We start from the raw sequence: 22845 nt of genomic DNA on the forward strand, positions 1-22845 counted from the left end.
CTGTGTCGCAGTCAGCGGCCCCACCATCTCACTAACTGCTATAAGCTACTAGCCAAGTCTTGGGGTTAGTTACAACGATCGACAGCGTGCGTAACCTATCAAAGGCAAAATCACTAGCTCCAGCTTTTATGCAAAGTAGAGGGAGATACCAGATTAGTATGTGGCTTACCACGGTTAATTAGATAGCTACATATATAAGATCAACGCTACCGTATACGCCTTGCCGAAAAATTCAATGTATCCTAAGCATCCATCCATGCTCTCTGTGATCACCAACGTAGCTTTTTCAAACCCCCATTTCTAAGTTGTACAGGGCTGCGCACAATGTCGACGCGCCAGGATGAATCCCCTCCTCCTACCTTTGAGCCGATCGCGATATGCGGCATCGCCTTGCGTCTGCCGGGTGGCATTTCAACCCCGTCTCAATTCTGGGAATTCCTCGTCAACAAGAAAGATGCCCGGGGACCCATCCCTGAAACACGGTACAAAGCTTCGAGCTTCTATTCCAAATCCGGAAAACCCGGGTTCGTCGCATCGCAATATGGCTACTTTCTCGACGACTCGGTTGACCTTGGGGCCCTTGACACAAGCTTCTTCAGCATGCCCAAGAGTGAGGTCGAAAGGGTTGATCCACAACAACGTCTGCTTCTCGAGCTCGCATGGGAGTGCTTTGAGAGTGCAGGCGAGACAGACTACCGCGGCAAAGCTATTGGTGCTTATATTGGCTCATTCGGCGAAGACTGGGCTGAGAACTTCAGCAAAGACACCAATTTGTTCGGCCCATACAAGGTAGCAGGCTACGGAGAGTTTGCGGGCCCCAACAGGATCTCGTACGAGTATGACTTGAGAGGTCCTAGCATGTCAATCCGCACAGCGTGCTCAGCAGGCCTGATCGGACTCCACGAGGCCTGCCTGGCCATTCAAAATGGCGACTGCTGCGGTGCACTAGTTGGCGGTTGTAACTTGATCATGTCACCCGGCATGACCGTCAGCATGACCGAGCAGGGCATATTATCTCCCGATGGATCCTGCAAGACGTTTGATGCCACCGCTAATGGATACGCTCGTGGCGAGGCCATAAACCTCTTGTACGTCAAGAAGCTGAGCGATGCTCTCAGAGATGGGAACCCCATCCGGGCCGTCATCAGGGGAACCTCGATAAACGCAGACGGCAAGACAACCGGCATGAGCGTACCCAATCCTATCAGCCACGAAGTCATGATTCGCAGAGCCTATTCTGTTGCCGGCTTGCAGGGTAAGTACTGTGAAACCGCCTTTGTCGAATGCCACGGTACTGGGACGCCTACGGGCGATCCCATAGAGACAATGGCTGTCGGCAACGTATTTGGAGATCTAGGTGTCTTCATCGGGTCGGTGAAGGCCAATGTCGGGCATTCTGAAGGCGCTTCGGGCATCACCTCAGTTGTGAAGGCCATCTTGGCACTTGAGAATCACACTATCCCCCCAAACATCAAATTCGTCACGCCCAATCCCAAGATACCTTTCAAGGAAAAGAAGTTAATGGTTCCGACGGAACCTGTACCTTGGCCAGCGAACCGGATGGAGCGAATCTCAGTCAACTCGTTTGGAATTGGCGGTGCTAACGCACACGTGGTATTGGAATCGGCAAGCCAATTCCTGGCTAGTATGCAGAATGAAAACTCACAGGGTTTGGATGGCATCCACAAGCTACATGTATCCATGAAACCCCGTTTACATCTTACTCCATTTTCTGCCAACACTGCGGATTCTTTGCGTCGACAAGTTGAACGCCATCAGCAATATCTCGCTCAGAATCCCGGATCTCTAGCCGATGTGGCTTACACACTTGCAACCAGGAGAGTGCACCTTCCTCACCGAGCCTACGCACTCATGAGGCAAGATGGTACTGAGGCGTTAAAAGCTTCTCCTCCAGCCAGAGCGCCTTCTACTGCTCCTAAAGTCGTCATGATATTCACAGGCCAAGGCGCTCAGTGGCCTCAAATGGGCATGGAGCTGATGCACTCGCATAGCACATTTGCTTCTTCCATAAGACGAATGGACGACATTCTTCAGGGACTTGCTGATGCGCCTACTTGGACCATTGAGAATGAACTCCTTGCATCCCCGCAGAATAGCAATATCAAGGAAGCATATATGTCACAGCCACTTTGCACCGCACTACAGATTGGGCTTGCAGACATACTCTTGGATGTTGGAGTCCAACCGTATGCCGTCATTGGCCATTCATCAGGGGAAATCGCTGCGGCTTATGCATCCGGGAAGCTCACTTGTGCCGAAGCTATTACCACAGCTTTCTATCGGGGTGTTGTCTCGTCTGAGGTGCGTACACCTGGCTCTATGGCCGCCGTGGGCATGAGTTGGGCCGAAACAGCCGCATATCTCTTGCCGGGAGCTTCCATAGCCTGCGAGAACTCACCTTCTAGTGTCACGGTCTCTGGGGACACAGAGGCCGTAGAAAACTCTCTGGAAAGAATACGGGAGGCCAAACCGGGAGTCTTCTGCCGGCGATTAAAAGTTGATACAGCCTATCATTCCCATCATATGAAAGTTGTGGGAGCTAAATACTCATCCTTGATCATGCCCCACATGGCAGATGAGTCGAGGCCAGCACAATATGGAGGTGACACTCTATTCTTTTCCTCGGTTACTGGGACCCAGTTACCAGCATCCGCCAAACCCGACGCTAGATATTGGCAGGATAATCTGGAGTCGCCTGTTCTGTTTAGTAAAGCCGTTTCCAGCTTGATGGCGCATCATGCTGAGCATAGGGGGCCGAATAGTCCCGCGGGATTGGTCTTCCTCGAGGTTGGGCCCCATGGCGCACTCGGTGGGCCCTTGAGGCAAATCTTGTCCGGCCCCTTGGCCAGTACTTTTCCTTACAAGTCATGCCTTACCCGGTCTCAGGATGCCGAAGAAACTTTACTGTCTACTGTGGGCTGGCTATGGACCCAGGGTGTTGCACTTAACTTGAAGCGACTGACCAACCGTCAAGGAGAGGCAAAGGTTGTGACAGACTTACCTCTCTATCCATGGCAGCACAATCACTCACTACTTTTGGAGACTCGCATCACCAAAGCATGGAGGTTCCGCAAGTATCCCAAGCACGAGCTTCTGGGGGTACGCGTGGTGGAGAGCACAGATAATGATCCAGCCTTCCATAACGTCCTCCTACTGGAGCACGTTGCCTGGCTACGGGATCATGTCATCAAAGGCGATGTCATCTTCCCTGGGGCTGGGTATATTGGGATGATTGGCGAGGCTGCACGCCAACTTTCCGAGGACGCTGGCTGCAAATTTTGGGGGTTCCAGATCCGCAATTTGGTGATTGACATGGCCATGATACTGCATGAGTCGAAGCCCATGGAGATTCTCACTAGCCTTCGAAAAGAGCGGCTGACAGACAGCTTGGACGGTCGCTGGTGGGATTTCACTATAACATCTCACAATGGGGTAACATGGATGAAACACTGTTTCGGCCAGTTACAAATCATGGAATTTGGTAACAAGGCCCCAGAAACCACCCTGCTAAATCACAGAGATACAGCCAAGCTTCCTCGGCATATCGATTCATCCGCTTGGGTACGCTCTTTGTACCCCCCAAACCCTCTACCTACTAGAATATTCCGTAATGCCTGATGACTTACTAACCATGTATCGGCAGTACCGGACTTTGTCTAGGGTTGGTGGCGACTACGGTCCGTACTTCCAAGGGCTCAAGAACCTCTCCAGCTCGACAACCGATTGCATCGCCGAAAGCACTACATGCCGAACGTCCCAAGACGACGACGTCTTCTATCCTGTTCACCCAACACAAATCGACAATTTTCTACAACTTCTCGGCGTCGCTTCTGTCAAAGGCTTAGCACATAAGGTTGATAAGATGACAGTGCCAACCTCGATTGAGCATATTCAAATCACAGCCAATACCCAAGAAGCAGACCTACATATCACAGCTTCAGCTTCTGCATCTATCCGTGGTTCGGTATGCGGCGGTGGCAGAGGAGTGACAGCGTCTGGCCAACTCGTGCTGGAAATCGCCGGAGTGAAGTTGAATCCTCTTGGGAACGATGATCTCGAGGATGACGATCCACATGCTGGCGCAAGGTTGTTCTGGGGCCCCGATATTAACTTTCTGGAAATTCCAACCCTGATAGGCCCTTTTGAAGACCGGAAAAGCCAGTTTTGTCATATCGAACCTCTCTATTGCCTCTGCGTTCAGGAGGCATTGAAGCGTCTCGAAGGGGTCACGACCGATGTACCTCATCTTAACCGGTTTCATACATGGATGACAACACATTGCCCTCCGACGACGACTAGTCATACGCTTAAAAGTTTGGCACAAAATCACCCGGGTATCTTATCTGGACCCATTGCGACTGCTTTGATGAAGGTCCTAGACAATATTGTACCAATTTTCAAGTCGGAAGTTGAGCCTGTCGATGTTTTGCTCAGCGATAATACCCTGACAGACGTATACAATACTCTCAGAATGACGAACCGGTCTCGGCTTTTTCAATCCCTAGGTCATTCGAAACCTAACCTTAGGATTCTCGAAATCGGGGCTGGAACAGGGGGAACTACTGGCAGTGTCTTGGCTGGCCTGGCTCACAGTGCAACGGGGATTCGAATGTACCAGCACTACGACTACACCGATATCTCCGCCGGATTCTTCGATGAGGCCAAGGCACATTTTGAACGCTATCCTGGCGTTCGTTACCGTACTCTGGACATTTCCGAGGATCCTATTTTGCAAGGCTTTGAACACGAAGCTTACGACCTCATAATTGCTTCCAATGTCCTACATACAACGCCCAGTCTTAAGCAAAGCCTTATCAACGCACGCAAACTACTTCATCCGGAAGGTACACTATATCTGGAAGAGCTTTGTTCAGATATCAAGATCTTCAACTTCATCATGGGGGTCTTGCCGGGCTGGTGGCTCGGGGTCGACGACGGTAGGGTCAACGAACCGTACGTCTCTCCTGAGCGGTGGGATGAGGAACTGTGCCAGGCTGGGTTTGGGGGACTACACAGTGTAACATACGACTCCGCTCCACCTCATCAACTCCTGGCCTTCATGACAGCAAAGCCTAGTCTTGAGCTCGCCAGAATGAGAGCCGCGACCATTCTATATGACAAGACTTCGCTCGACATTGCTGAGGAGCTCAAATCTCGGATGATCTACGATGGCTATCAAGTTTCTCTCTGCTCTTTTTCCGACAAGGAAGTGCCACTAGACTCGGATCTGATCTCAGTGGTTGATGTCCCCATACCATTCTTTGAAAATATTAGCTCCTCCTCCTATGAGGACTTCCATCAACTCATGTCGAGGCTGTCAGATTCGGAAAGAGGTGCAGGTATACTTTGGCTGACAAGATCCTCTCAATTGAGCTGCTCCGACCCTCGCTGGGCTCAAATCATCGGTGCGGCCAGAACCATTCGCGGCGAAATGGCCGTTGATATAGCGACCTGCGAACTCGACGAGCCCAGTCTCCAGGCATGGACTACAGTAAGCCGTATATTCCACAAGTTCCAGCAACGTCGGGACGACGACTCCTTGCTTCCAGAATACGAGTATGCGGTCTCTGACGGGATCGTATATATTCCGAGAGCATTCCCGATAAATGTGACCGAAGAGCTCGCTAGACCAAAGCCGGGAGGGACTGATTCTGAGAGGTCAGCCCGGGATTTGAAAATCGGCAGGTATGGCCGCCTGAAAACGCTTAATTGGGCCCCGAGAGCCCACCAGGAGCTTCAGGGGGATGAGGTAGCAGTCGAAACCAAAGCCGTGGGCATGAACTTCAAGGTCAGTGGTACTTATCCATCTGGGAGCTTTTGTAAAAGGGCTTTGGATACTCATATTCTACAGGATGTTTTGATTGCAATGGGCATCGTCGACGCCACAACTGAAGGTCTTGGTCTTGAAATGGCTGGCATCATCCGAGACGTCGGCCCCGACGCGGAGGGGCTGGCCGTTGGTGATAGAGTATTTGTCTTCGGCAGCGGATGCTTCTCTACCCATCTGATTACATCCCGTAAATATTGCGCCAAAATCCCGGATAGTCTATCTTTCGAAGATGCTGCGACGATGCCCTGTGTATACTCCACCGCCCTTCACGCACTGCTCGATATTGGTCGTCTCGAGGCAGGGCAAACGGTGCTCATTCATTCAGCTTGCGGCGGTGTCGGGCTCGCCGCCATTCAGGTCAGCAAGATGGTGGGAGCCGAGATTTATTGCACGGTCGGAAGCGAGGAGAAGGCTCGTCATTTGGAGGTCGAGTTTTCGATTCCCAGGACTCGTATATTCAACTCGCGAGAGCCTTCCTTCCTTAGTGATGTGATCTCTGCGACAGATGGCAGAGGCGTAGACCTTGTGCTGAACTCACTGTCGGGTGAACTGCTCCATGCATCGTGGAAGTGCGTGGCCGAGTTTGGCACGATGGTTGAGATTGGGAAGCGAGATCTTATTGGGAACGGAAAGCTCGATCTGAACGTCTTTGAAGCAAATCGAAGCTATCACGGTGTGGATCTCGGTCTCCTCATTCAGCGTAGGCCGCAAGAAGCAACAAGGTATAAAACTTCCACTACATCATTTGTGTTGTTTATGCTAACATGAAATACGTAGACTTCTCAAACGGATCGTGGAGCTCTATGAACAAGATCACATCGGCCCTATTCATCCCGTTCAAGTCTTTGCGGCCACCGCTATCGAGGAGGCATTTAGGTACATGCAAAAGGGCCAGCACATTGGTAAACTCATTGTGTCTATGGATCCCACTGAGGAACAGCAGGACTTTGAGTCCACGACGGCTCCGCGAGGCCCCATTCGGATCCCACAGTTTGATGGACATGCCTCCTACTTACTTGTCGGAGGCCTGGGGGGTCTGGGTCGCGTGGTGTCAACCTGGATGGTCGAGAACGGAGCTCGTCATATTGTCTACCTGTCTCGAAGTGCAAGTACCACAGACGAGCATCAAGCCTTTTTTGAAGAGCTCCGTAGCCAGGGATGCTCAGTCACTACAGTTCGCGGCAGCGTTGTCTCTCTCTCCGATGTCGAGACGGCACTCTCGGCCGCACCGACGCCAATTCGCGGTGTCCTGAACATGACCATGGTGCTTGGTGACAAGCACTTTGGGCAAATGTCGTGGGAAGAATGGACCAAAGCCGTGGAGCCCAAAGTTCGTGGAACTTGGAACCTGCACAGTAGCTGCCTCTCTCGGGGCATTGACCTTGACTTTTTTGCCTTATTCAGTTCCATATCTGCCATCATTGGGCAGAGAGCCCAGGCAAATTATGCAGGTGCCAACAGCTTTCTGGATGCTTTTGTCAAATATCGCCATGGGCTCGGCCTAAGGGCAGGTTCGCTCGCCATTGGGTTGATGACCGATCATGGCGTTATGGCTGAGAGTCCCATGCTGAGAGACAGATTGATCAGTCAAGGTAATTATGGCCTCGAAGCCACTCAGCTTCTGGATGCTATCGGCACTGCTATCAATGTCACGCCGGTCTCAGAGGATGGCCAGCCCTGTCCTACACCACTTGTGATAGGTCTGCGAAGTGTCGTGCCTCTCGATGATCCTTCCAACCGAGTCATCTGGAAGCGAGATCGTCGGATGGCTATCTACCACAACCGTAGCCCGACTGCAGATGACAAGGGTAGTAACAACAAAGGAGCATCATCAGGCGCAACCACGAGCAAGTTGGAGGAGTTCCTTTTGTCAGCAAGACTTGATCCGAAAAAGATACTAGGGGGTCCTGACGCAGCTACGTTTATTGCCAAGCAGATAGGCAAGCAACTCATGGATTTGCTATTACGACCCACAGCAACTGACGACGACATTGACGTATCTAAGTCGTTGCAAGATGCCGGGCTGGACAGTCTTGTGGCCATCGAGCTACGCAGCTGGTGGAGACGTACGTTTGGATTTGACGTGAGCGTACTAGAGGTCCTCAACATGGGCAGTTTGCTGGACCTAGGAGAGAGGGCCATTCGGGGCTTGAAAGATCAGTACGGTGCCGCTGGAGAAGAGGTGGGTGATGAGAATGCCTTATGCTAAACCAGATGCACCTTGTGTGCTAAGGTACCTACTAGTAGTGTACGGCGTACATATTGAAAGATACTGTTAGACCCTGCGCCCCGTCACGCAGCAACCCATAGAGCCGGGATGGTTGGGCGCACCGCAAGTTTTCCTCCCAACGGCCCGGCTACTTCCCCACCTACGTTCAATGCCGCCTAGGAGATGGGTGCTTGTGAAACTTCCGAGCCGGAAGAGAGGTCTCCGCAAATAAAAGGAGACCCTACCAAGGCCCAATATCGGCACGCTCCCAATGCTGCCAGTGACCCAATATACACAATTGTAGTGAAGAAGGCCCTTCATTGGTGGGATTAGACCGTCCAAATGACCAGCGCCAACGCCAGATCGGACGGAGAAAGATTCGGGGCCGGGCATTGAAAAAACCGACTGGAGGGAATATATAAGTAGAACTCATGGTGGTCCATCCCACCACCGGCTTCAATTCACTGTCAATCTGTAAATTCAATCACTATCTACAAAGTAATAATGGTCGCTTCTTCAACCCTAGGGCCAGTCACACTACTAGCCGTGCTGTCTCGCATCGCCCAGTGTGCTGACATCTTCGTCTCGCCAACCGGGGATGGATTGGGGTCAATCGAAGAACCCCTCGGATCCATCCAGGACGCCGTGGACGCTGCCGAAGCTGGCGATACCATTTACCTACGCGCTGGCACATACGGACCGACGACCAATATTCAGATCACGAAGAGTGGAGCTAGCACAGCACCCATCACACTTCGGCCGTATGAAGAGGAGGAGGTGATCATTGATGGAGAGCAATTACCTGGGTAACTGCTAGGTGCCGTCCAAAATTGGCATTCCAATACTAATGAACGGCTGGGCAGCACTCCATATGGGCTCGGCGAAAGCCTCCCCAACGCCGAAAGAGGCATCCTGCATATCGAGGGCGCTAATTACTGGAAGTTCTACAAATTAGAGTAGGGATTCTAAATGTACCTATGATTTCTCCTGGCATGAAACTAACTGGGTATAGACTGGTCAACGGGCCGTACGGCGTGTATGCGCGTGACGCGTCGCACAACGCCTACGACCAGCTCTCCACGCACGACAACTACGAGTCCGGTTTCCAACTACAGGGAGCTTCAGAGAACAACACCATCACCAACCTCGACTCGTACCGCAACCGCGATCCGCGTAAGAATGGCGAGAGCGCTGACGGCTTCGCCTGCAAGGAAGGCTCTGGCGAGGGCAACGTGCTGCGCAACGCACGACTGTGGGACAATGTCGACGATGGGCTGGACCTTTTTATGTTTGAATCTGCCGTGACGATCGAGGAGGTGTACGCGTGGGGTAACGGCTTCAACCGCTGGGGGTTTGACGAATTTGAGGGCGACGGCAACGGGTTCAAGCTCGGCATCACGGATAACCCGCCGGCGGACCACGTGGTGCGCAACTGCATGGCGTTTGACAACGCAAAGAAGGGCTTCATCGATAATGGGAACCCTGGGTCGCTGCTCTTTGAGCGGAACACGGCGTGGAATAATGGCGACACGGGGTTCGTGATGCGGAGCTCGTCGTCGGCCATGGAGGCGAACATTGCGGCTGTTAATGCTGGCAATGCGCAGGTCAGCCTTGTCGACACTGTCTCATCGTCCGAGAACTCTTGGGACTCAGACACGGCTTGGTCCAACAGCTCCTTCGCGAGTGTGGATCCGGCAGTTCTCAAGGGAGCCAGGGGGTCGAATGGGAGGGTTGCGCCCAGCGATTTTCTGATTCCGTCTTCTGGAGAAGCAATCGGGGCAACTACCCTGGAGGAGATCTAATTACAATGTGCATCACTGCTAAATCCGATACTATCTCATCTCTCGCACAATGCGTGTAAAGTCAATGGAGTAGGCTCAGGCCGGTTCCAAAGCCACTCTAGTGCACATTTGTCGGAGATATTAATAAAATGGTTGGAACTTCTGTCGATGTTGCGGTTTAACACCTTGCCCCCCTCGACTTGACCATCCAGTAGACCAGTTAATGCTATCGATTAGTTGGACTGTCTGTTACAGCGCCAATTCTGTTCACAACAGCAAATGTAGTAGTATGTTCTATATTCAATGCTAGAGAAAGCTTCCTGAGCTCATGATTCATCTGAATGCTCACTAATGTAAAATCGAATGCAGATGCAAAAAAAAGACCAAAAAAGAAAGAACCCAGGTTATTGGATGTATAGGAAAAGCCCGATGCGGGGGTCGAACCCGCAACCTTGAGATCGTGTGCTCATAAGAGTCTCACGCTCTACCGATTGAGCTAACCGGGCGGGTTTCTGATTATGTAAGGTCGCCACCACTTTTGCTACATATTGTTACCATGATGCCAGACATTACCTAGTAGAGCTGGTAACGACCTGAAGACGTGGTGGGTACATGTAGTCTAAAGGAGAATTATTAAGTCTAGCAAGCGGGACTTGAGTCTTATTTCCTGGAATGTAAGCTAGTGCCCAAGGTAATGTGTGTAATAAATGGAGTATACATGTAATTGCCTGGCCCTGTTTGATGCAGTTGCCCCGTGTTACAATGGTTGATATCAGTGAGCTTTTGAACGATAGTTGGACAGTCACTGCAGCTTCCTTCTGGGCATGTGCAGCCTCTTATTAACTATCCTCGGTCACCGTGGGGACGATTGAGAGGCTTTGATGATTGCTAACCTGGGAATCCTTCCGACGATCAGGGTAGTGGGCCCATCTCATCGCAGAGAGGTTTGATAGAAACCCCAGATAGGAAAGGAAGGAGGCCCTGCTCTGAGTGAGAATCTGGAATCTTTGTGTGGTGGAATGGCCAGAAGCACCTCATTCTATGTACAGTATTATTCCGTACTGATAACGTAGGGCTTTCGGTCTCGGTTGGCTTGGGTGGGACCCCTTACGTTTACGGAGCTTACCTTCTACGATGCTCGGTTCGAACATGATGTAACGGTAATGTTACTCGGAAGTGGGGGGCTCGCTGCTTGATTTGATTTTGGGGTAATAGGTTTTCACATGAAACCTCGTCTTATTTGACTGCAAACGGAATATGGAGCATCTAAAATGCTCCCTTATAGGTGGCTTGCAACAGGCAGCTCATAAACGCATTGTTCGACCAACTCGCTGGCGGCACCTGCCATGCCAAAACTGTAAATATAGCCTCCGGCTTCCTGGCCATATGCATGAACCACCGTCTGGCCATTAACTGTTTCTCTCTCTGTCTTCGCCCCGCCGCCCTCGAAGGACTGGAGGCGGAAAGGGACGAGAGAAGAGCCGGCGATTGGTGCCATGTGCTTCGTGCTAGATCCGGAAACGTTGATGAGGACGTCATGATCAGACCCTCGAGGTCGTCTAGGTTTTACACCGACATGCGCCTGAACTCGATGCCTCTGGCATCAAGCGTGGTCCTCACCCATTTCAAAAAGACCGGAGGGGAAATCATAATCGACCTGTAGGTCATGGCCCAGGTGGCGCTGGGCGGGAGCTCGTGCTGTCTCAGGAAGCGGAAGCCGGGGATCTGCGACTGGAACCATATGGAGTCGGGGGATCCATATTTCATTACCTCTGTGATATTTGGAGTTTGCTCAATCTCCCACTGCAGCCCGTTTTGGACGATATCTAGCTTTCTATTGAAATCAGTGCTATGAATGCGCAGCCTTCAGCAGCTGTCAACTAGCCTCACTGACCTTGTTATCAAGGATTGGAGTGCGGTTAGGCCGTTGTTCCGCAAAGAAGCTGAGAGCTGGGAGGGACTTTCAGTGAACATGTCAAATGATTGTTGCTGGAGTGTTCAACTTGACAAGAATACAACATGGTACTGACCAAAAAAGATGACGGAGCTTCATCTGACGAGAAACATTTCCATGGGGTTCTTGTGAGCCATCTTATTATTCGGTTGGAAGTTGTCCATGCTAACAATGCATATAGTGATAGGTTCTTTGAGAGAGGTACCCCAGTTACTGAGACTTTCTCCATCAATGCTGAGCCAGGCTCGACGGTCGACTGCCGGGAACTCGAAGGCCTGGTAGTAGCCACACTGTTATTGTTGGTGTTGTGAAATTCTGCGTGGATCGTCATTCATCACATTAAGAATAGATATGGCTTCTTAGCTTTAGCTAGCATTATAGACTAGCCAATGAAAAACATTGAGTATCTAAATGATAGTAATTATCTTCTCCTGCAGTACCTCCCCGTCGGATGGCTCCCACCACTCTGGTCTCCATCTCTTCTCAACGAGAACTGTAGTCAGAGTGCCGCTAATGGTGCTCCCAAACATTTTCCTATCCCAATCTAGCAACCCGAACCGCTCGAAAATCTGATTCTCCTCGTCTACACAGATAAGGACAAGCGCGATAAAGTGACCATTGTGCTTCATCATGCGCATGCAGTAGAACGCTGCCTCGGGGTCCACATTCTCTTTCCAGTCGTCTTCCTCAAAGTCGCCATAGTCGCAACGAAGGTCCGGTTCGCCCAGAGCCCTAAGGAGAGTTTCATGGCTAACGGGAAAGACGCGACCCTTGAGGCGAAGCTCGTAACGAGGCTTCTTCCCAACGGTTTGATCCTGGGCCTCTACATCCGAATCTTCCACCAGCGCCTCGTCAGCTGCATAGGCCAGAAATGCATCGTCCGGGTACGGACGTGAGTCCATATTAGATACTGCGGCACCCCAAAACAATGGGTATTCGACCACTGCCGTACCTGATTTGCTGCTGAGTGAGGCCCATGACCACGTCGGGAAGAGCCACTTGTCGCTGCTCCAGTCCGTCTTACGTGTGTCAGCGTCTATCTTCTTCCTCATCAACGGGCCTTGAAGGGTGTTCCTCTTCCACATCAAATCCTTCACCACCGACCCAGACCATGCCCCCGCGAAGTACTCCTCGCCCTGCCTCCAGTGGCGCATATAGTCAGAGAGTCCCTGGATAGCGGTGAACCTATCCGTCTCGAAGCTCAGTCTCGTTTTGGAGTAGGCGTTGATCAGCTCGTGCCACCTCTCGACTGGGTTAAAGGGCTGGTTAGCTCCTTCCAATCCGATGCTTCTCGACGGCAACTTGAAGAAGGGTGAATCATCGCCGAGCTCATGGTTCACAGCCTCTCTCTTGTTGTCTATCTGGCAGCATTGGCAATTCCGGCTCTCCCTGCACAGCCATAGCATCTCCTTGGCTCCAAAGTATAGCGTCCGCGGCGCAAGAAGCGTCTCCTGGAAGCACCACCCCCGGCTGAGGAGGGGATAGTCGCGCAGGCTATGCGTGATCATCTCCCGCGCAAAGAGGGAATATGGCTTGCCTTTAGGGGTCTCTCCATTCAGTTCAGTCGCACCAAGACTGCCACAAAAGAGCCCTCCTTTGCAGTTGGTGGCGGATATACCCGCCAGTGTGACGTAGCAGTTGGTGTAAACGGCGCACATGGTCGCAGACTCCTTGGCCCAGTCCTCGGCATCCCCTTGGATGATGCACATCGAGTCGATCCAGAGATAGGGAATTCCGAGTTTCCGAGTGACCTCAATGGCATCCTGGAACGTCCTGGGGAAGGTATCGACTGGGATGCCATCGGTCGTGTACTCTTCAAAGGTCTGAGCGGTGAGCTTAGTGTTCATAAGATTCTGGTCACCCCAGCAATGGCTGAGGGCGACGTAATTCCCATGCTGCCCCTTGGTCTCAACCACGCGCACCTTATTCTCTTGGTAGTTAACATCAATCGCTCGTGTGGGCAGTGGCGTCTCTGAGGGGTTCCCGCAGTTCGGATGATTCTCCAGGCAGTCTTTGAGATAGTGCGACATCCACTCGTATGTGTCTGCAGACTTTGTAGTCGTAGCAATCGGCGGGCCCATGTAACTGTCATCCATTACTTTCCACGGGCATTTGGAATCATCGTCTTTAATGTTGTCAGCGAAGAAAGGCTTTGATAAAAGAGAGTACTGCTTTGTATGTCGTTTCTAGTGTAGAGGGAGCAGGGAACTTTAGCTTGAAGTGAGATGCATACCATTGTTGGTAAACTCAATCGTCGGGCGGCTGCCCCAGTGACTGTTGTCCAAGTCTGATAGAATCAAACGCGGGCTATTGTATCCTAACTCGAACCTGATCGGCTGGGTCATTGGGAACCTTTCAGTCCCATAGACGCCTGCAACGGCATCCCTCAGGATACTGCAAGTAAAACACCCTGCATTGGCTGAGGTGTGTAAGTTCTCTAATGTGTGGAACACCTCCTCCGTGATCTCGTCGTCATCGTTAACGAAGTTGAAGCAGATGGAACACTGGTTGACGGGTTGGTGTCCGATCTTGTTCTTGATGAACTCACGAATCTTAAAGCCGCCCATAGCTGCGGTTGAATTTGGGTCCTTGCCTGGCGAGAACAAAAATGGGCAATAGAGATTACTATCGCTTGGGAACGAATACGAGTATATATACCAGGCAAGCATACCTGTGATTTATGACGTGGCGCCTGCCAATATTCTAGCGGGGTCTGACATGCATATTACCAGGGTTGCAAAGTGGAAATAGCATCAAAATTATTCGGGTATCGTTAACAGAGGTTTGACGGGTTACCGTCGCCTGAACGCACCTTATAAATATTATACAGACTCTCTATATGTGGATATTAGCTTAAGCTTTGTCCCTGACCACTGCTGATGTCCGATAGGCGGCATAATGTAGTTAAGTAAATATTCGTAGGTTTGGTGGACATTCCCCAGGCCACCGTGCTAAGCTTAATGCCTGTTGTCGTGCATGGAGGGGCGGGCCAATGCAGCCAACCGCGGGCCTGATGGAACGCCTCGGTTTCTTGTAATAAAAGCCACTCTTTCAGCTGAAACGTACTCCGTACTATAACCTCGTTTACCCCTGACAGATTTAGAGTCTGGGAGGATCTGAATTCATTGGCAAGAATTACCTCTCATTGCATGGAAGCGCTATCAGTGCTGACCACCCTCCGGCTTTCCATTGGGTGCAGCTCAGCCCTACTGCTATATATAACCATTGAGATTGCAGAGCAGGGGGAATTCATAGGGGGATTATTGTCTTGTAGACATGTCAGCGCCATTGGAGCCCACAGCCTGGTCGATGAGGCTCGCAGAGACATGGTCGTGTCGTGTAGGTAGATATTAATACAAGCCAGGGTCCCAGAAGCGGAGCTCGCAGCGCGGCGTCTGTCTGCAATGGTGTGTTTTGTTTTGCCATCCCTAGAGCTGAGCTGCGATGAGGCGCAAGGACCCAACTGATATGAGGATGGCGGACTTGACGTCCCCGTCCTCTTACTCTGCACACTATGCAATCGTCAACCTCGCATCGCCAAGAAAAAGCCCGCTCGTTTGTCCCCCCGGATCCGTTCCGTATTCTCCGCCGCCATCCGTAACCTCCGAGTGCTGCTTTGTACCATCGGCCTGAGCATCATCACCTTCCTTCGAGGCGATCAGGATGAGCCACCCAAGGTGCTCATCGACCACTCACGGAGGCTCGCCCTGGCTCGCTGCGCCATTCACGTCGTCCCTGCCATCATTTCCATAAGTCTCGTGTACTTGAACCTGGTAGGCTACTTTATCGGCGACGAGCTGGAGGGTCTAGCGTGTCAAGATGAAATCAAGCTTTCGATGATGCAGATTGCGGCCAAGATCCAGGTAAACAACCCACGGCTGATAATGCGCAGAATTCAATGGTATACCTGACTCAAACACCAGGAGCTATTGGTGGTCGCGAGCATTGAATCCGTAATTTTTCACGTTCTCCGTTTGGCCATGGTCTTCCGCTTGGCCTGCTCGTTTCAGGCGGGTCCTTTTCCCAGGTCAGGTAGGGTAGATCTCCCCGATTTGTTGTCTCCTCGCTGATATTTCTCTCGAGCTACTTTAAGTCGGCTAAGTTCTAGAGTGGTGTTCACTGTGGTGAGACTATGTCTCGTTGGCAGCGGTGGAGACGATATGGCTTCCTCCTCCTCATTATTGCTGGAGGTGCCTTGGCCCTGTTAACTAGTCCCGCTGCCGCCGTGCTCATGATCCCAAGCGAGCAAGATGTGAAAGTTGGGGTTGGTGTATTCTGGTTAAATGGTGAGATTTCCTCCAATTGACTCATAGTGCTATTCTGGTCCTAACCTAAGCTCCTTGGGCCTCTGTCTTAGGAAGCGAATCGCAGCTGTGGCCCACTGACCTCATTGTCGACTACTATGCTGACGTGGACTGCACCAATGAGACACAACGCTTCACGGACATTCGTTGCCCGACGTCTGGGTTCCTTTCTCTCTTCCGACACTATGAAACCCGGTGGGACCCTCTAGACCAGGGCTTCAGTTTCGATCTAACCGACGCCAATATGCGGGAGTCTGTACAATTGGCCAAACCTTGCCGTAGACGGCAACTCGTGGGCTATCACCATACACGCTCCGACCGCCGCCACGCTCCAACATGCAATGAGCAGTCTTCATGACAGGGCCCTAACATACTTAACGAGAGAGAATCCTGCGGGCCCGCCGTTCATAGGCAAAAAAGGTCCAATTTGAAGTTCAGGGAGGGGCCCAGCAGTGAGAGCCCTGTGCAAAGCCCAGAACATTCTCGATCTCGCCGGACGAGAATTACGATTGGCCTTCCCCAGCACATCTGCCTTTGATGAATGGTGGGATGGACGTGCCGATGGTAGAGAACCGTTCTATCCCATCCCGGGCACTGTGGCTATAGACGTGATGAAGATCGTGAAACGTCACATCGCCGCGAGAGGAGATCTCGTGGATGGCGCGGTTCCTACACTTGCCAATAATTCCCAATCAAACTATGTTGTCCCTGTTTATTTGTGGGAAACAACAGGTGATTCCCTCGGACTGGTTCTTATTTTAGGACAAAATATGTAGGGAACGAATCCCGAAAACCCGCCGTCAAATGTCATTGCCTGCTCCATCAATGCCTGATGGGCAAAGATCAAGACAGTAGTCGAACCCAGCATCGGACGGCAGCTCGGGCACGACTTTTGCAGAAGCGAGGTACGAAATATTGTGAATACGGAACTAGATGTCGGTGAACACCCTGGCGCAATGGGTTACACGCGTTGGTATCCGCCACGCGATGGTACGATAAGGAAGATCAGGCTGCACCCCAAATGGTACGATGCGTTGGCACCCGTCATACCTGAAACGGCACCGGAGGGTGTTTCCCGGCTCCCTAGATTCACAGGAAATTCTACAACTGCTGAGGCTTTGCTAAGTCTTATGTACGAGCCTGAGCATGCTTGGCCGAAAGGATTCGAAACACTTGCTGCCAACGTCGTGGTGGATGGTCTATCACGATGTGGCTCCATTCCGAATTGGAATGTTAGTAGTTTCCTCGGTGAATGGCCTTCTGGCGAAGTGCCTTATCGCAATTGGAATATCTAAGATGAGGCTGTTGCGAGGAGCTTTGTCTACAAGGGTAAGCCGACTGAAAGTTTCCCTCTGCCAGAAATACTTAAAGGGGGCAATTCAACCCGTTTGCAATGGAAGTCATTTACACCGGCTATGCTATGCGGGCAACTGGGTAGCTTGACTACATCTCCATCATGGTGCTGCTCATACACGCATTTATTGCCCTAGTACACACCATCCTAGTCATCAGGTACGGGCAGACCAGTGGAGCATGGGACACCATCCTGGAGATGCTGGCCCTGTCGCACATGTCGCCTCCGCCACCACAGCCGACACTTGCCAACGTCTCCGCTGATATCCGGTCGTTCAAGACGGTAAAACTCATGTCCTCTGTGGAGGTTGCAAAGGAGGGACCGTATTCTGGTCAGGAGCTTCGGTTAAAGGTGGACGAAGACTACCAGAAGCGGGACCCTGGGTTGAAAGCGGTCGTTGGTCAAGTCTACGGAAGCTCGAGAAGAAACATTAACGAGAAAGTATGCCTACCAGAGAGCTCAGAGGACTCTGAGGTATGAATACAATGAATTATAACGCTACCACAGGACAAGGAAAGGAAATATGAAACAACCCTTATAAGCCGAGAGTCAGTTGCAGCCCTAAATTTAAGAGCTACATGTACCGCGCATCGCGCTGTAACCCGACTCATCAAACCGTGCCGTCTTGACTCTTCAACCGAACCTTGCCTTCCTTCCAGCTTCAGCCCACTTTAGTCTGCCGATCTCGTCCCCCAAGGCCCACGCATGGCTGCAACAACCAATGCCTCATGTCCAAATTTCAGAGGCTCGGAGTTTAAAGACTGAAATGGTGACAGTAAGAAGGTGAGACCTGACCGGTTGAGGCAAATCCTGCGTCCATTACAAAGGTCATTATACTGCCTTGGATGAGGTGAGACTGCTTTAATGGGGTCTGCCAAATACATTACTATAAAGGATCCTGAAGTACTTGGCCGATATCCTTTTTTTTTCTAGAACTATTTTCCTTCGTCCCCAGCTACTGTGATTGCTATTAAATTCCTTCCTTACAGCGAAACCTTCATAATGACCACCGACCATCGAGACGTGTTTAGTGGCCAAACGTCAAGCTCGTGACCACTGAGACAAGACTAGTGACCGTCCTAGGTTACTTCTGACAGGGCCCTAGGCAAATAAGATCTCTTTGGCTGTTCCAATGACTGCAACGTGAGAAAAGGGTCATCATGAGTAATCTTACCAGTATATGACGGGCAAGGTACCACCAGGCAAGTAAAATTCCCAGTCACAGTCTCTGATGTCCTCCAAGACCGAGTTCTGGACCTGCTCTCCATGCCGTGCGGTCGTGATTCGACTTAGTTGCTACCCAATGACGAACGAATTACGTTTGCTTACAACGTCGCATCATTTATGAATAGATGCGGATCTGGCGCTGTCGAATATTCCCAAGGGACAGTCTGTGCAGTTTGAGAGGACCTATCTGTGAACATTTGGACACAAGTCATCGCCAAGGTGCTAATCGACGACCACAAAACACCATCATCATCAACCTAGCATCTTATTTGGTGGCCCAGAGTCCTGCTTCGGATCTGCTGTCGGAATTCGTACTGACAAGACGATTACCAGCAATCCACATAATCGGGCAATTGAGACGAGAAGTACCAATTGCCACGCATATTGTTCGTCAGCTATACCTTGACAGGATACTATCCACCTGAGTGCCCACGATGAAATCTATCCCAATTGGAGCCGAATTTCGCATCACCAGTCCCAATGGCGCCTCTAGGGACATGGTCGCGTCCGACGCTCCAACCCTGGCCGACCTCTATAACCACCCTGCAAGCAACAACGGGCAGGATCTCATATTTTATACCCCGTCGATGCCAAACTATGCTGAAATTACCGAGTACTGGAATCATTTCCCCAATCAACCCAAGCTCTTGGCCATGCTGCGTCCCCGGACGGAAGCGGCCGTGCAGGCAGCTGTAGGGTATCTGGTAGAGCACGGTATCCCCCTGGGCGTGCGAGGCAGAGGTCATGCGCCTTGCGGCCAGGGGCGGGCTGATGACGGCGGCGTCGTGATTGACATGCGAGCCATGGACAGTGTGTCGCTTGCTGCTGATGATTCTAATGCTGACGATGATGGCAGCCCGTACAGGGCGGCTATTGTTGGCGGTGGCATCACGGTCGGGAATATCGGGCGGAGTCTACACACCCAGGGCCTTGTCACTCCGACGGCCTGGGCTTCAACGGTTGGTTACACGGGATGGGCGTTGGGTGGCGGTTCTGGCTTTCTGAGCGCCAAATACGGTATGGGAGTCGACAATATCTTGGGCGCAAGACTTGTCACTTGGGACGGCAAGGTCGTCGACACAGACATCGATGATGGAGGCAGCGAGCTTCTTTGGGCGCTGCGAGGTGCCGGTAACGGCAACCTGGGCGTCATCACAGAGCTCCGCGTCAAGGCACACCCGGTATCTGGGTTTCTTGCCGGCGTGATTGGATTTTCCCTGGCGGATACCAAGGAGGTTAACCAAAAGCTCTGCGAAGTTATCAAATCGACCCCAGGGGATCTTCCGGATGCTCTTGTGGGAGACCAAATGGTTCTCTATGCCCTAGACACAGAGCCCATCTTCATCTTTCACTTCGCATGGACAATTGATGGGGATGAAGGGCGGAGACAGGGCGAAAAATGGTTGCAGACGGTGAGGTCCCTAGGAGACGTCAAACTAGATACTGTTGAAGATGGTGAGTCCCCCCTCCAGCCTTCCCTTGGTCAATGGTGTATATATATAGACCTCCCACAGATAGTTCCATGCTGACTAGCAAAAGTTCCACTCCATGAATTCCATGACTGGATCGCTGCGGCGGAACCTTCCGGAAACTACTATATGCCCACACGCAACACACGCGGCGCACTGCTCGCGGATCCCATCGCCGATATTGTGGCCAGAAGCCCTCCGCCAAACCCCAGCTCAAGCGTTGTTATCCACTACACGCGGGGAAAAGCCGCGATGCCCAATCCTGATTGTATCTTTGCCGCCCGCGAGGATCATACCACGGTGATTATGGGCGCGGGGACACCCGCAGGGACAGACGCCAACGATCCTGAAATGCACCGCGCCATGAGCTGGGCGGACCAGGTACTCAGGGATATCGACTCGACAGGACTGGTAATTGACAATACTTATGCACACTTTGAGGACCCAGAGCGGATTGATATTGTTCAGAAGTATGGCCCCGAGAATGCAAAGCGACTGCAGAAGGTGAAGGAACAATACGACCCGCACAATGTCTTCTATAGGGGCTATCCTCGGTTTCCTGATATGGGAGCTGAGGCGGGAGATGGGCCGAACAAGGTGTAGGGACTGTCAGGTATTGTGACTTGGCTGATGAGTATTACGAGGGCGCGCATGTGAGATCTTGATGATTTTTAATTGCATTACTTCATTGGCCCTACATGGCATTCGCTACGCGACTTCAAATTCACGCCTAGCTCGTCCACTCTCCACCAATCCACCGGTTGAGCATATCAAGCGTCGCCTCAGGCTGCTGCGCCGGCGCCATGTGACCCGCCTCAAAGATCTGGATAAAGGCAAAGTTCTCAGCCGTGGTGAGGTTCCCGTAGTGCCTGTCGCCCAGCGTCAGGGCCTGCACCTCGGCGGCGTTGTAGGCGTCCTTGCCGGGCCACTCGAGGGCCTTTGTCCATGCGCGGTTGCCCAGCCAGTTGCAGATGAAGTCGGCGTCGCCGGCGTAGATGAGGACGGGGATCTTGGCGAGGATGTCGGGCACGGCGCGGTGGCTGGGCCTCATCCAGTCGCCCGTCCCGATGAAGGCGTTGTAGACGGGGTCGTCGCACATCTCGTAGCCGTCGACCTCGACGCCCAGGGCGTCACGGACCTCTTGCTTGTTGAGCCATTCGTCCGAGCCGTACTCCATGACGGGCTGGTTCGGACGGATGTCGTACATGTCGGAGCCGGTGGCTCCGTAGGGGTTCAGCATGGCCTCGTTACACGTATCGTAGGCTGAGAGGCACGACTGGAGATCATCATCGTAGCACCCCTGGATCAGGCTCTGGCACTCGGGCAGGGCGTCGTCCATGGCTTTGCACTCGCTGTCGCCCAAGACGGCATCGTAGCCGCCCTCACCGCAGGCCATGGGGCGGTAGTAGGCGTACTGGGTCAGCGGGTCGGTCAGGCCATTGCCAGCCAGGATGCTCTTGAGGTTGATGGTGTTGCCCTCGGTCGTGACAATCTTGTGGGCAATTCCAGGAATATAGTGGCCGGCGTACGATTCGCCCGCGATGTGGAAGTCGACCTCGGCATACTCGGGGAACGTGTTGAAGAACAGGGTCAGCAGGCCGTAGATGTCGTCGCTGGCGGCGAGGGTGGTGTCGCTGGTGTTGGAGTTGGTGTAGGAGAAGCCGACATTGACGGGCTGGTCGATGAAGATGACCGAGGCGTTGTTGTTCCACGAGTGCTCGTTGCGCACAATCTTCTGGTCGACGGTGATGGTGGACGGGCCGAGCTCCTGGAAGAGGCCAGTGAGCGAGGAGCAGCCTGGGCCACCATTGAGCCAGAGGACGACGGGGTCCGTGGCAGGATCGTTGCGCGACTCGAAGAACCCTGGCGCGAATCAGCACTCAATTCTCAATCGAAGAAACCAGGCGAGCTCACAGTAGAACAGGTGCTTGTCATCCTCGTCATTATCCAGGTAGCCACTGTACTGCTTCACATCATCGATGCCCAGCGACCCCGGGTCAACGGTGTGGGCACGGAGGTTAAAGTTGGAAATGTCGAAGCTGTCGGCCTCAGCCGCTGAGACCTTGCCCTCGGCCAGGTCAGCTCCCTTAGTGACATAGTCCCAGAAGTCGTCGCCACGAGGGACGTGACGCTTAGGGAGAGGCTTAGCCACGTTGCTGCGGTGCTCAAAGGTCCGGGCAGTGGCGGACGCGGTGGCGCCCAGCGTCAGGGCGAGGGTGGACAGTCTCATGGTGGATGTGGATGGAGATGCGTGAAACGAGGCCGTCTCTGTGAACCGTCGGGTGCCATGGGTGGCTTTTAAATACATGTATCTAGAGCCCAAGCACGGGGAGCCGGCTCAGGCATGAGCGGCATATCGTCGCACGACTGGCCGGTGGCCTTCCTGAAGGGGAAAAGAGATCCATCAGGAGACAATCACTGGGGCTGAGATCATCGCCACTGGGATTGTGTGAGGAGCTTTGGCAACTGGCTGGCCAGTCGCGGAGCCCTGCATTGACTGCCGGCGACCGCACGGGACAATTGAACGTCAGCACGGGCGGGGGGGCTGAGGAGTCGTGATTGACAGTGATTGAACTTTTGTTTGTTTGCCTCAAGTCGCCTTCAAGTCATCCCCACAAACTGAAACACACGATTCGATTCCAGCCTGTCAGCTGGGGCGCTGCTGCGCTATGGCAGCCCTGTCGGAGTCTCAGTAC

At 52.4% G+C, this 22845-nt stretch overlaps 6 protein-coding genes and 1 non-coding gene across 7 annotated transcripts; 4 read left to right on the forward strand and 3 right to left on the reverse strand.

Annotated features, from left to right (window-relative positions):
- Window positions 1-324: 324 nt before the first annotated feature.
- ACO1O0_005003 (beta-ketoacyl [acyl carrier protein] synthase domain-containing protein) lies at window positions 325-1876 on the forward strand (the record flags this gene model as incomplete). Its single annotated transcript, XM_083194431.1, has 2 exons — window positions 325-1645; window positions 1839-1876. 2 exons carry the CDS (start codon window positions 325-327, stop codon window positions 1874-1876), a joined length of 1359 nt encoding a protein of 452 aa, XP_083049344.1.
- A 2754-nt stretch (window positions 1877-4630) lies between these two features.
- On the forward strand, window positions 4631-9862 carry ACO1O0_005004 (uncharacterized protein; the record flags this gene model as incomplete). The annotated part of the gene is made up of 7 exons (XM_083194432.1): window positions 4631-5360; window positions 5745-5809; window positions 5873-6573; window positions 6629-8037; window positions 8587-8866; window positions 8924-9016; window positions 9073-9862. The coding sequence occupies 7 exons, from the start codon at window positions 4631-4633 to the stop codon at window positions 9860-9862; spliced, it is 4068 nt and encodes a 1355-aa protein (XP_083049345.1).
- A 402-nt stretch (window positions 9863-10264) lies between these two features.
- On the reverse strand, window positions 10265-10347 carry ACO1O0_005005. The gene has a single exon. It is a non-coding gene; the product is annotated as a tRNA-Lys (tRNA).
- A 1855-nt stretch (window positions 10348-12202) lies between these two features.
- On the reverse strand, window positions 12203-14362 carry ACO1O0_005006 (HET domain-containing protein; the record flags this gene model as incomplete). The annotated part of the gene is made up of 2 exons (XM_083194433.1): window positions 12203-13839; window positions 14029-14362. The coding sequence occupies 2 exons, from the start codon at window positions 14360-14362 to the stop codon at window positions 12203-12205; spliced, it is 1971 nt and encodes a 656-aa protein (XP_083049346.1).
- Window positions 14363-17555: 3193 nt separating this feature from the next.
- ACO1O0_005007 (uncharacterized protein) lies at window positions 17556-17933 on the forward strand (the record flags this gene model as incomplete). The annotated part of the gene is made up of 1 exon (XM_083194434.1): window positions 17556-17933. The coding sequence occupies one exon, from the start codon at window positions 17556-17558 to the stop codon at window positions 17931-17933; it is 378 nt and encodes a 125-aa protein (XP_083049347.1).
- Window positions 17934-19177: 1244 nt separating this feature from the next.
- On the forward strand, window positions 19178-20752 carry ACO1O0_005008 (putative oxidoreductase; the record flags this gene model as incomplete). The annotated part of the gene is made up of 2 exons (XM_083194435.1): window positions 19178-20135; window positions 20220-20752. 2 exons carry the CDS (start codon window positions 19178-19180, stop codon window positions 20750-20752), a joined length of 1491 nt encoding a protein of 496 aa, XP_083049348.1.
- Window positions 20753-20879: 127 nt separating this feature from the next.
- ACO1O0_005009 (S10 family peptidase) lies at window positions 20880-22379 on the reverse strand (the record flags this gene model as incomplete). The annotated part of the gene is made up of 2 exons (XM_083194436.1): window positions 20880-22012; window positions 22064-22379. The coding sequence occupies 2 exons, from the start codon at window positions 22377-22379 to the stop codon at window positions 20880-20882; spliced, it is 1449 nt and encodes a 482-aa protein (XP_083049349.1).
- Window positions 22380-22845: the final 466 nt, after the last annotated feature.

This window comes from Amphichorda felina (genome assembly GCF_050947745.1).
Source record: "Amphichorda felina strain 45539 chromosome Unknown scaffold_5, whole genome shotgun sequence".
Lineage (NCBI taxonomy): Eukaryota > Fungi > Ascomycota > Sordariomycetes > Hypocreales > Bionectriaceae > Amphichorda > Amphichorda felina.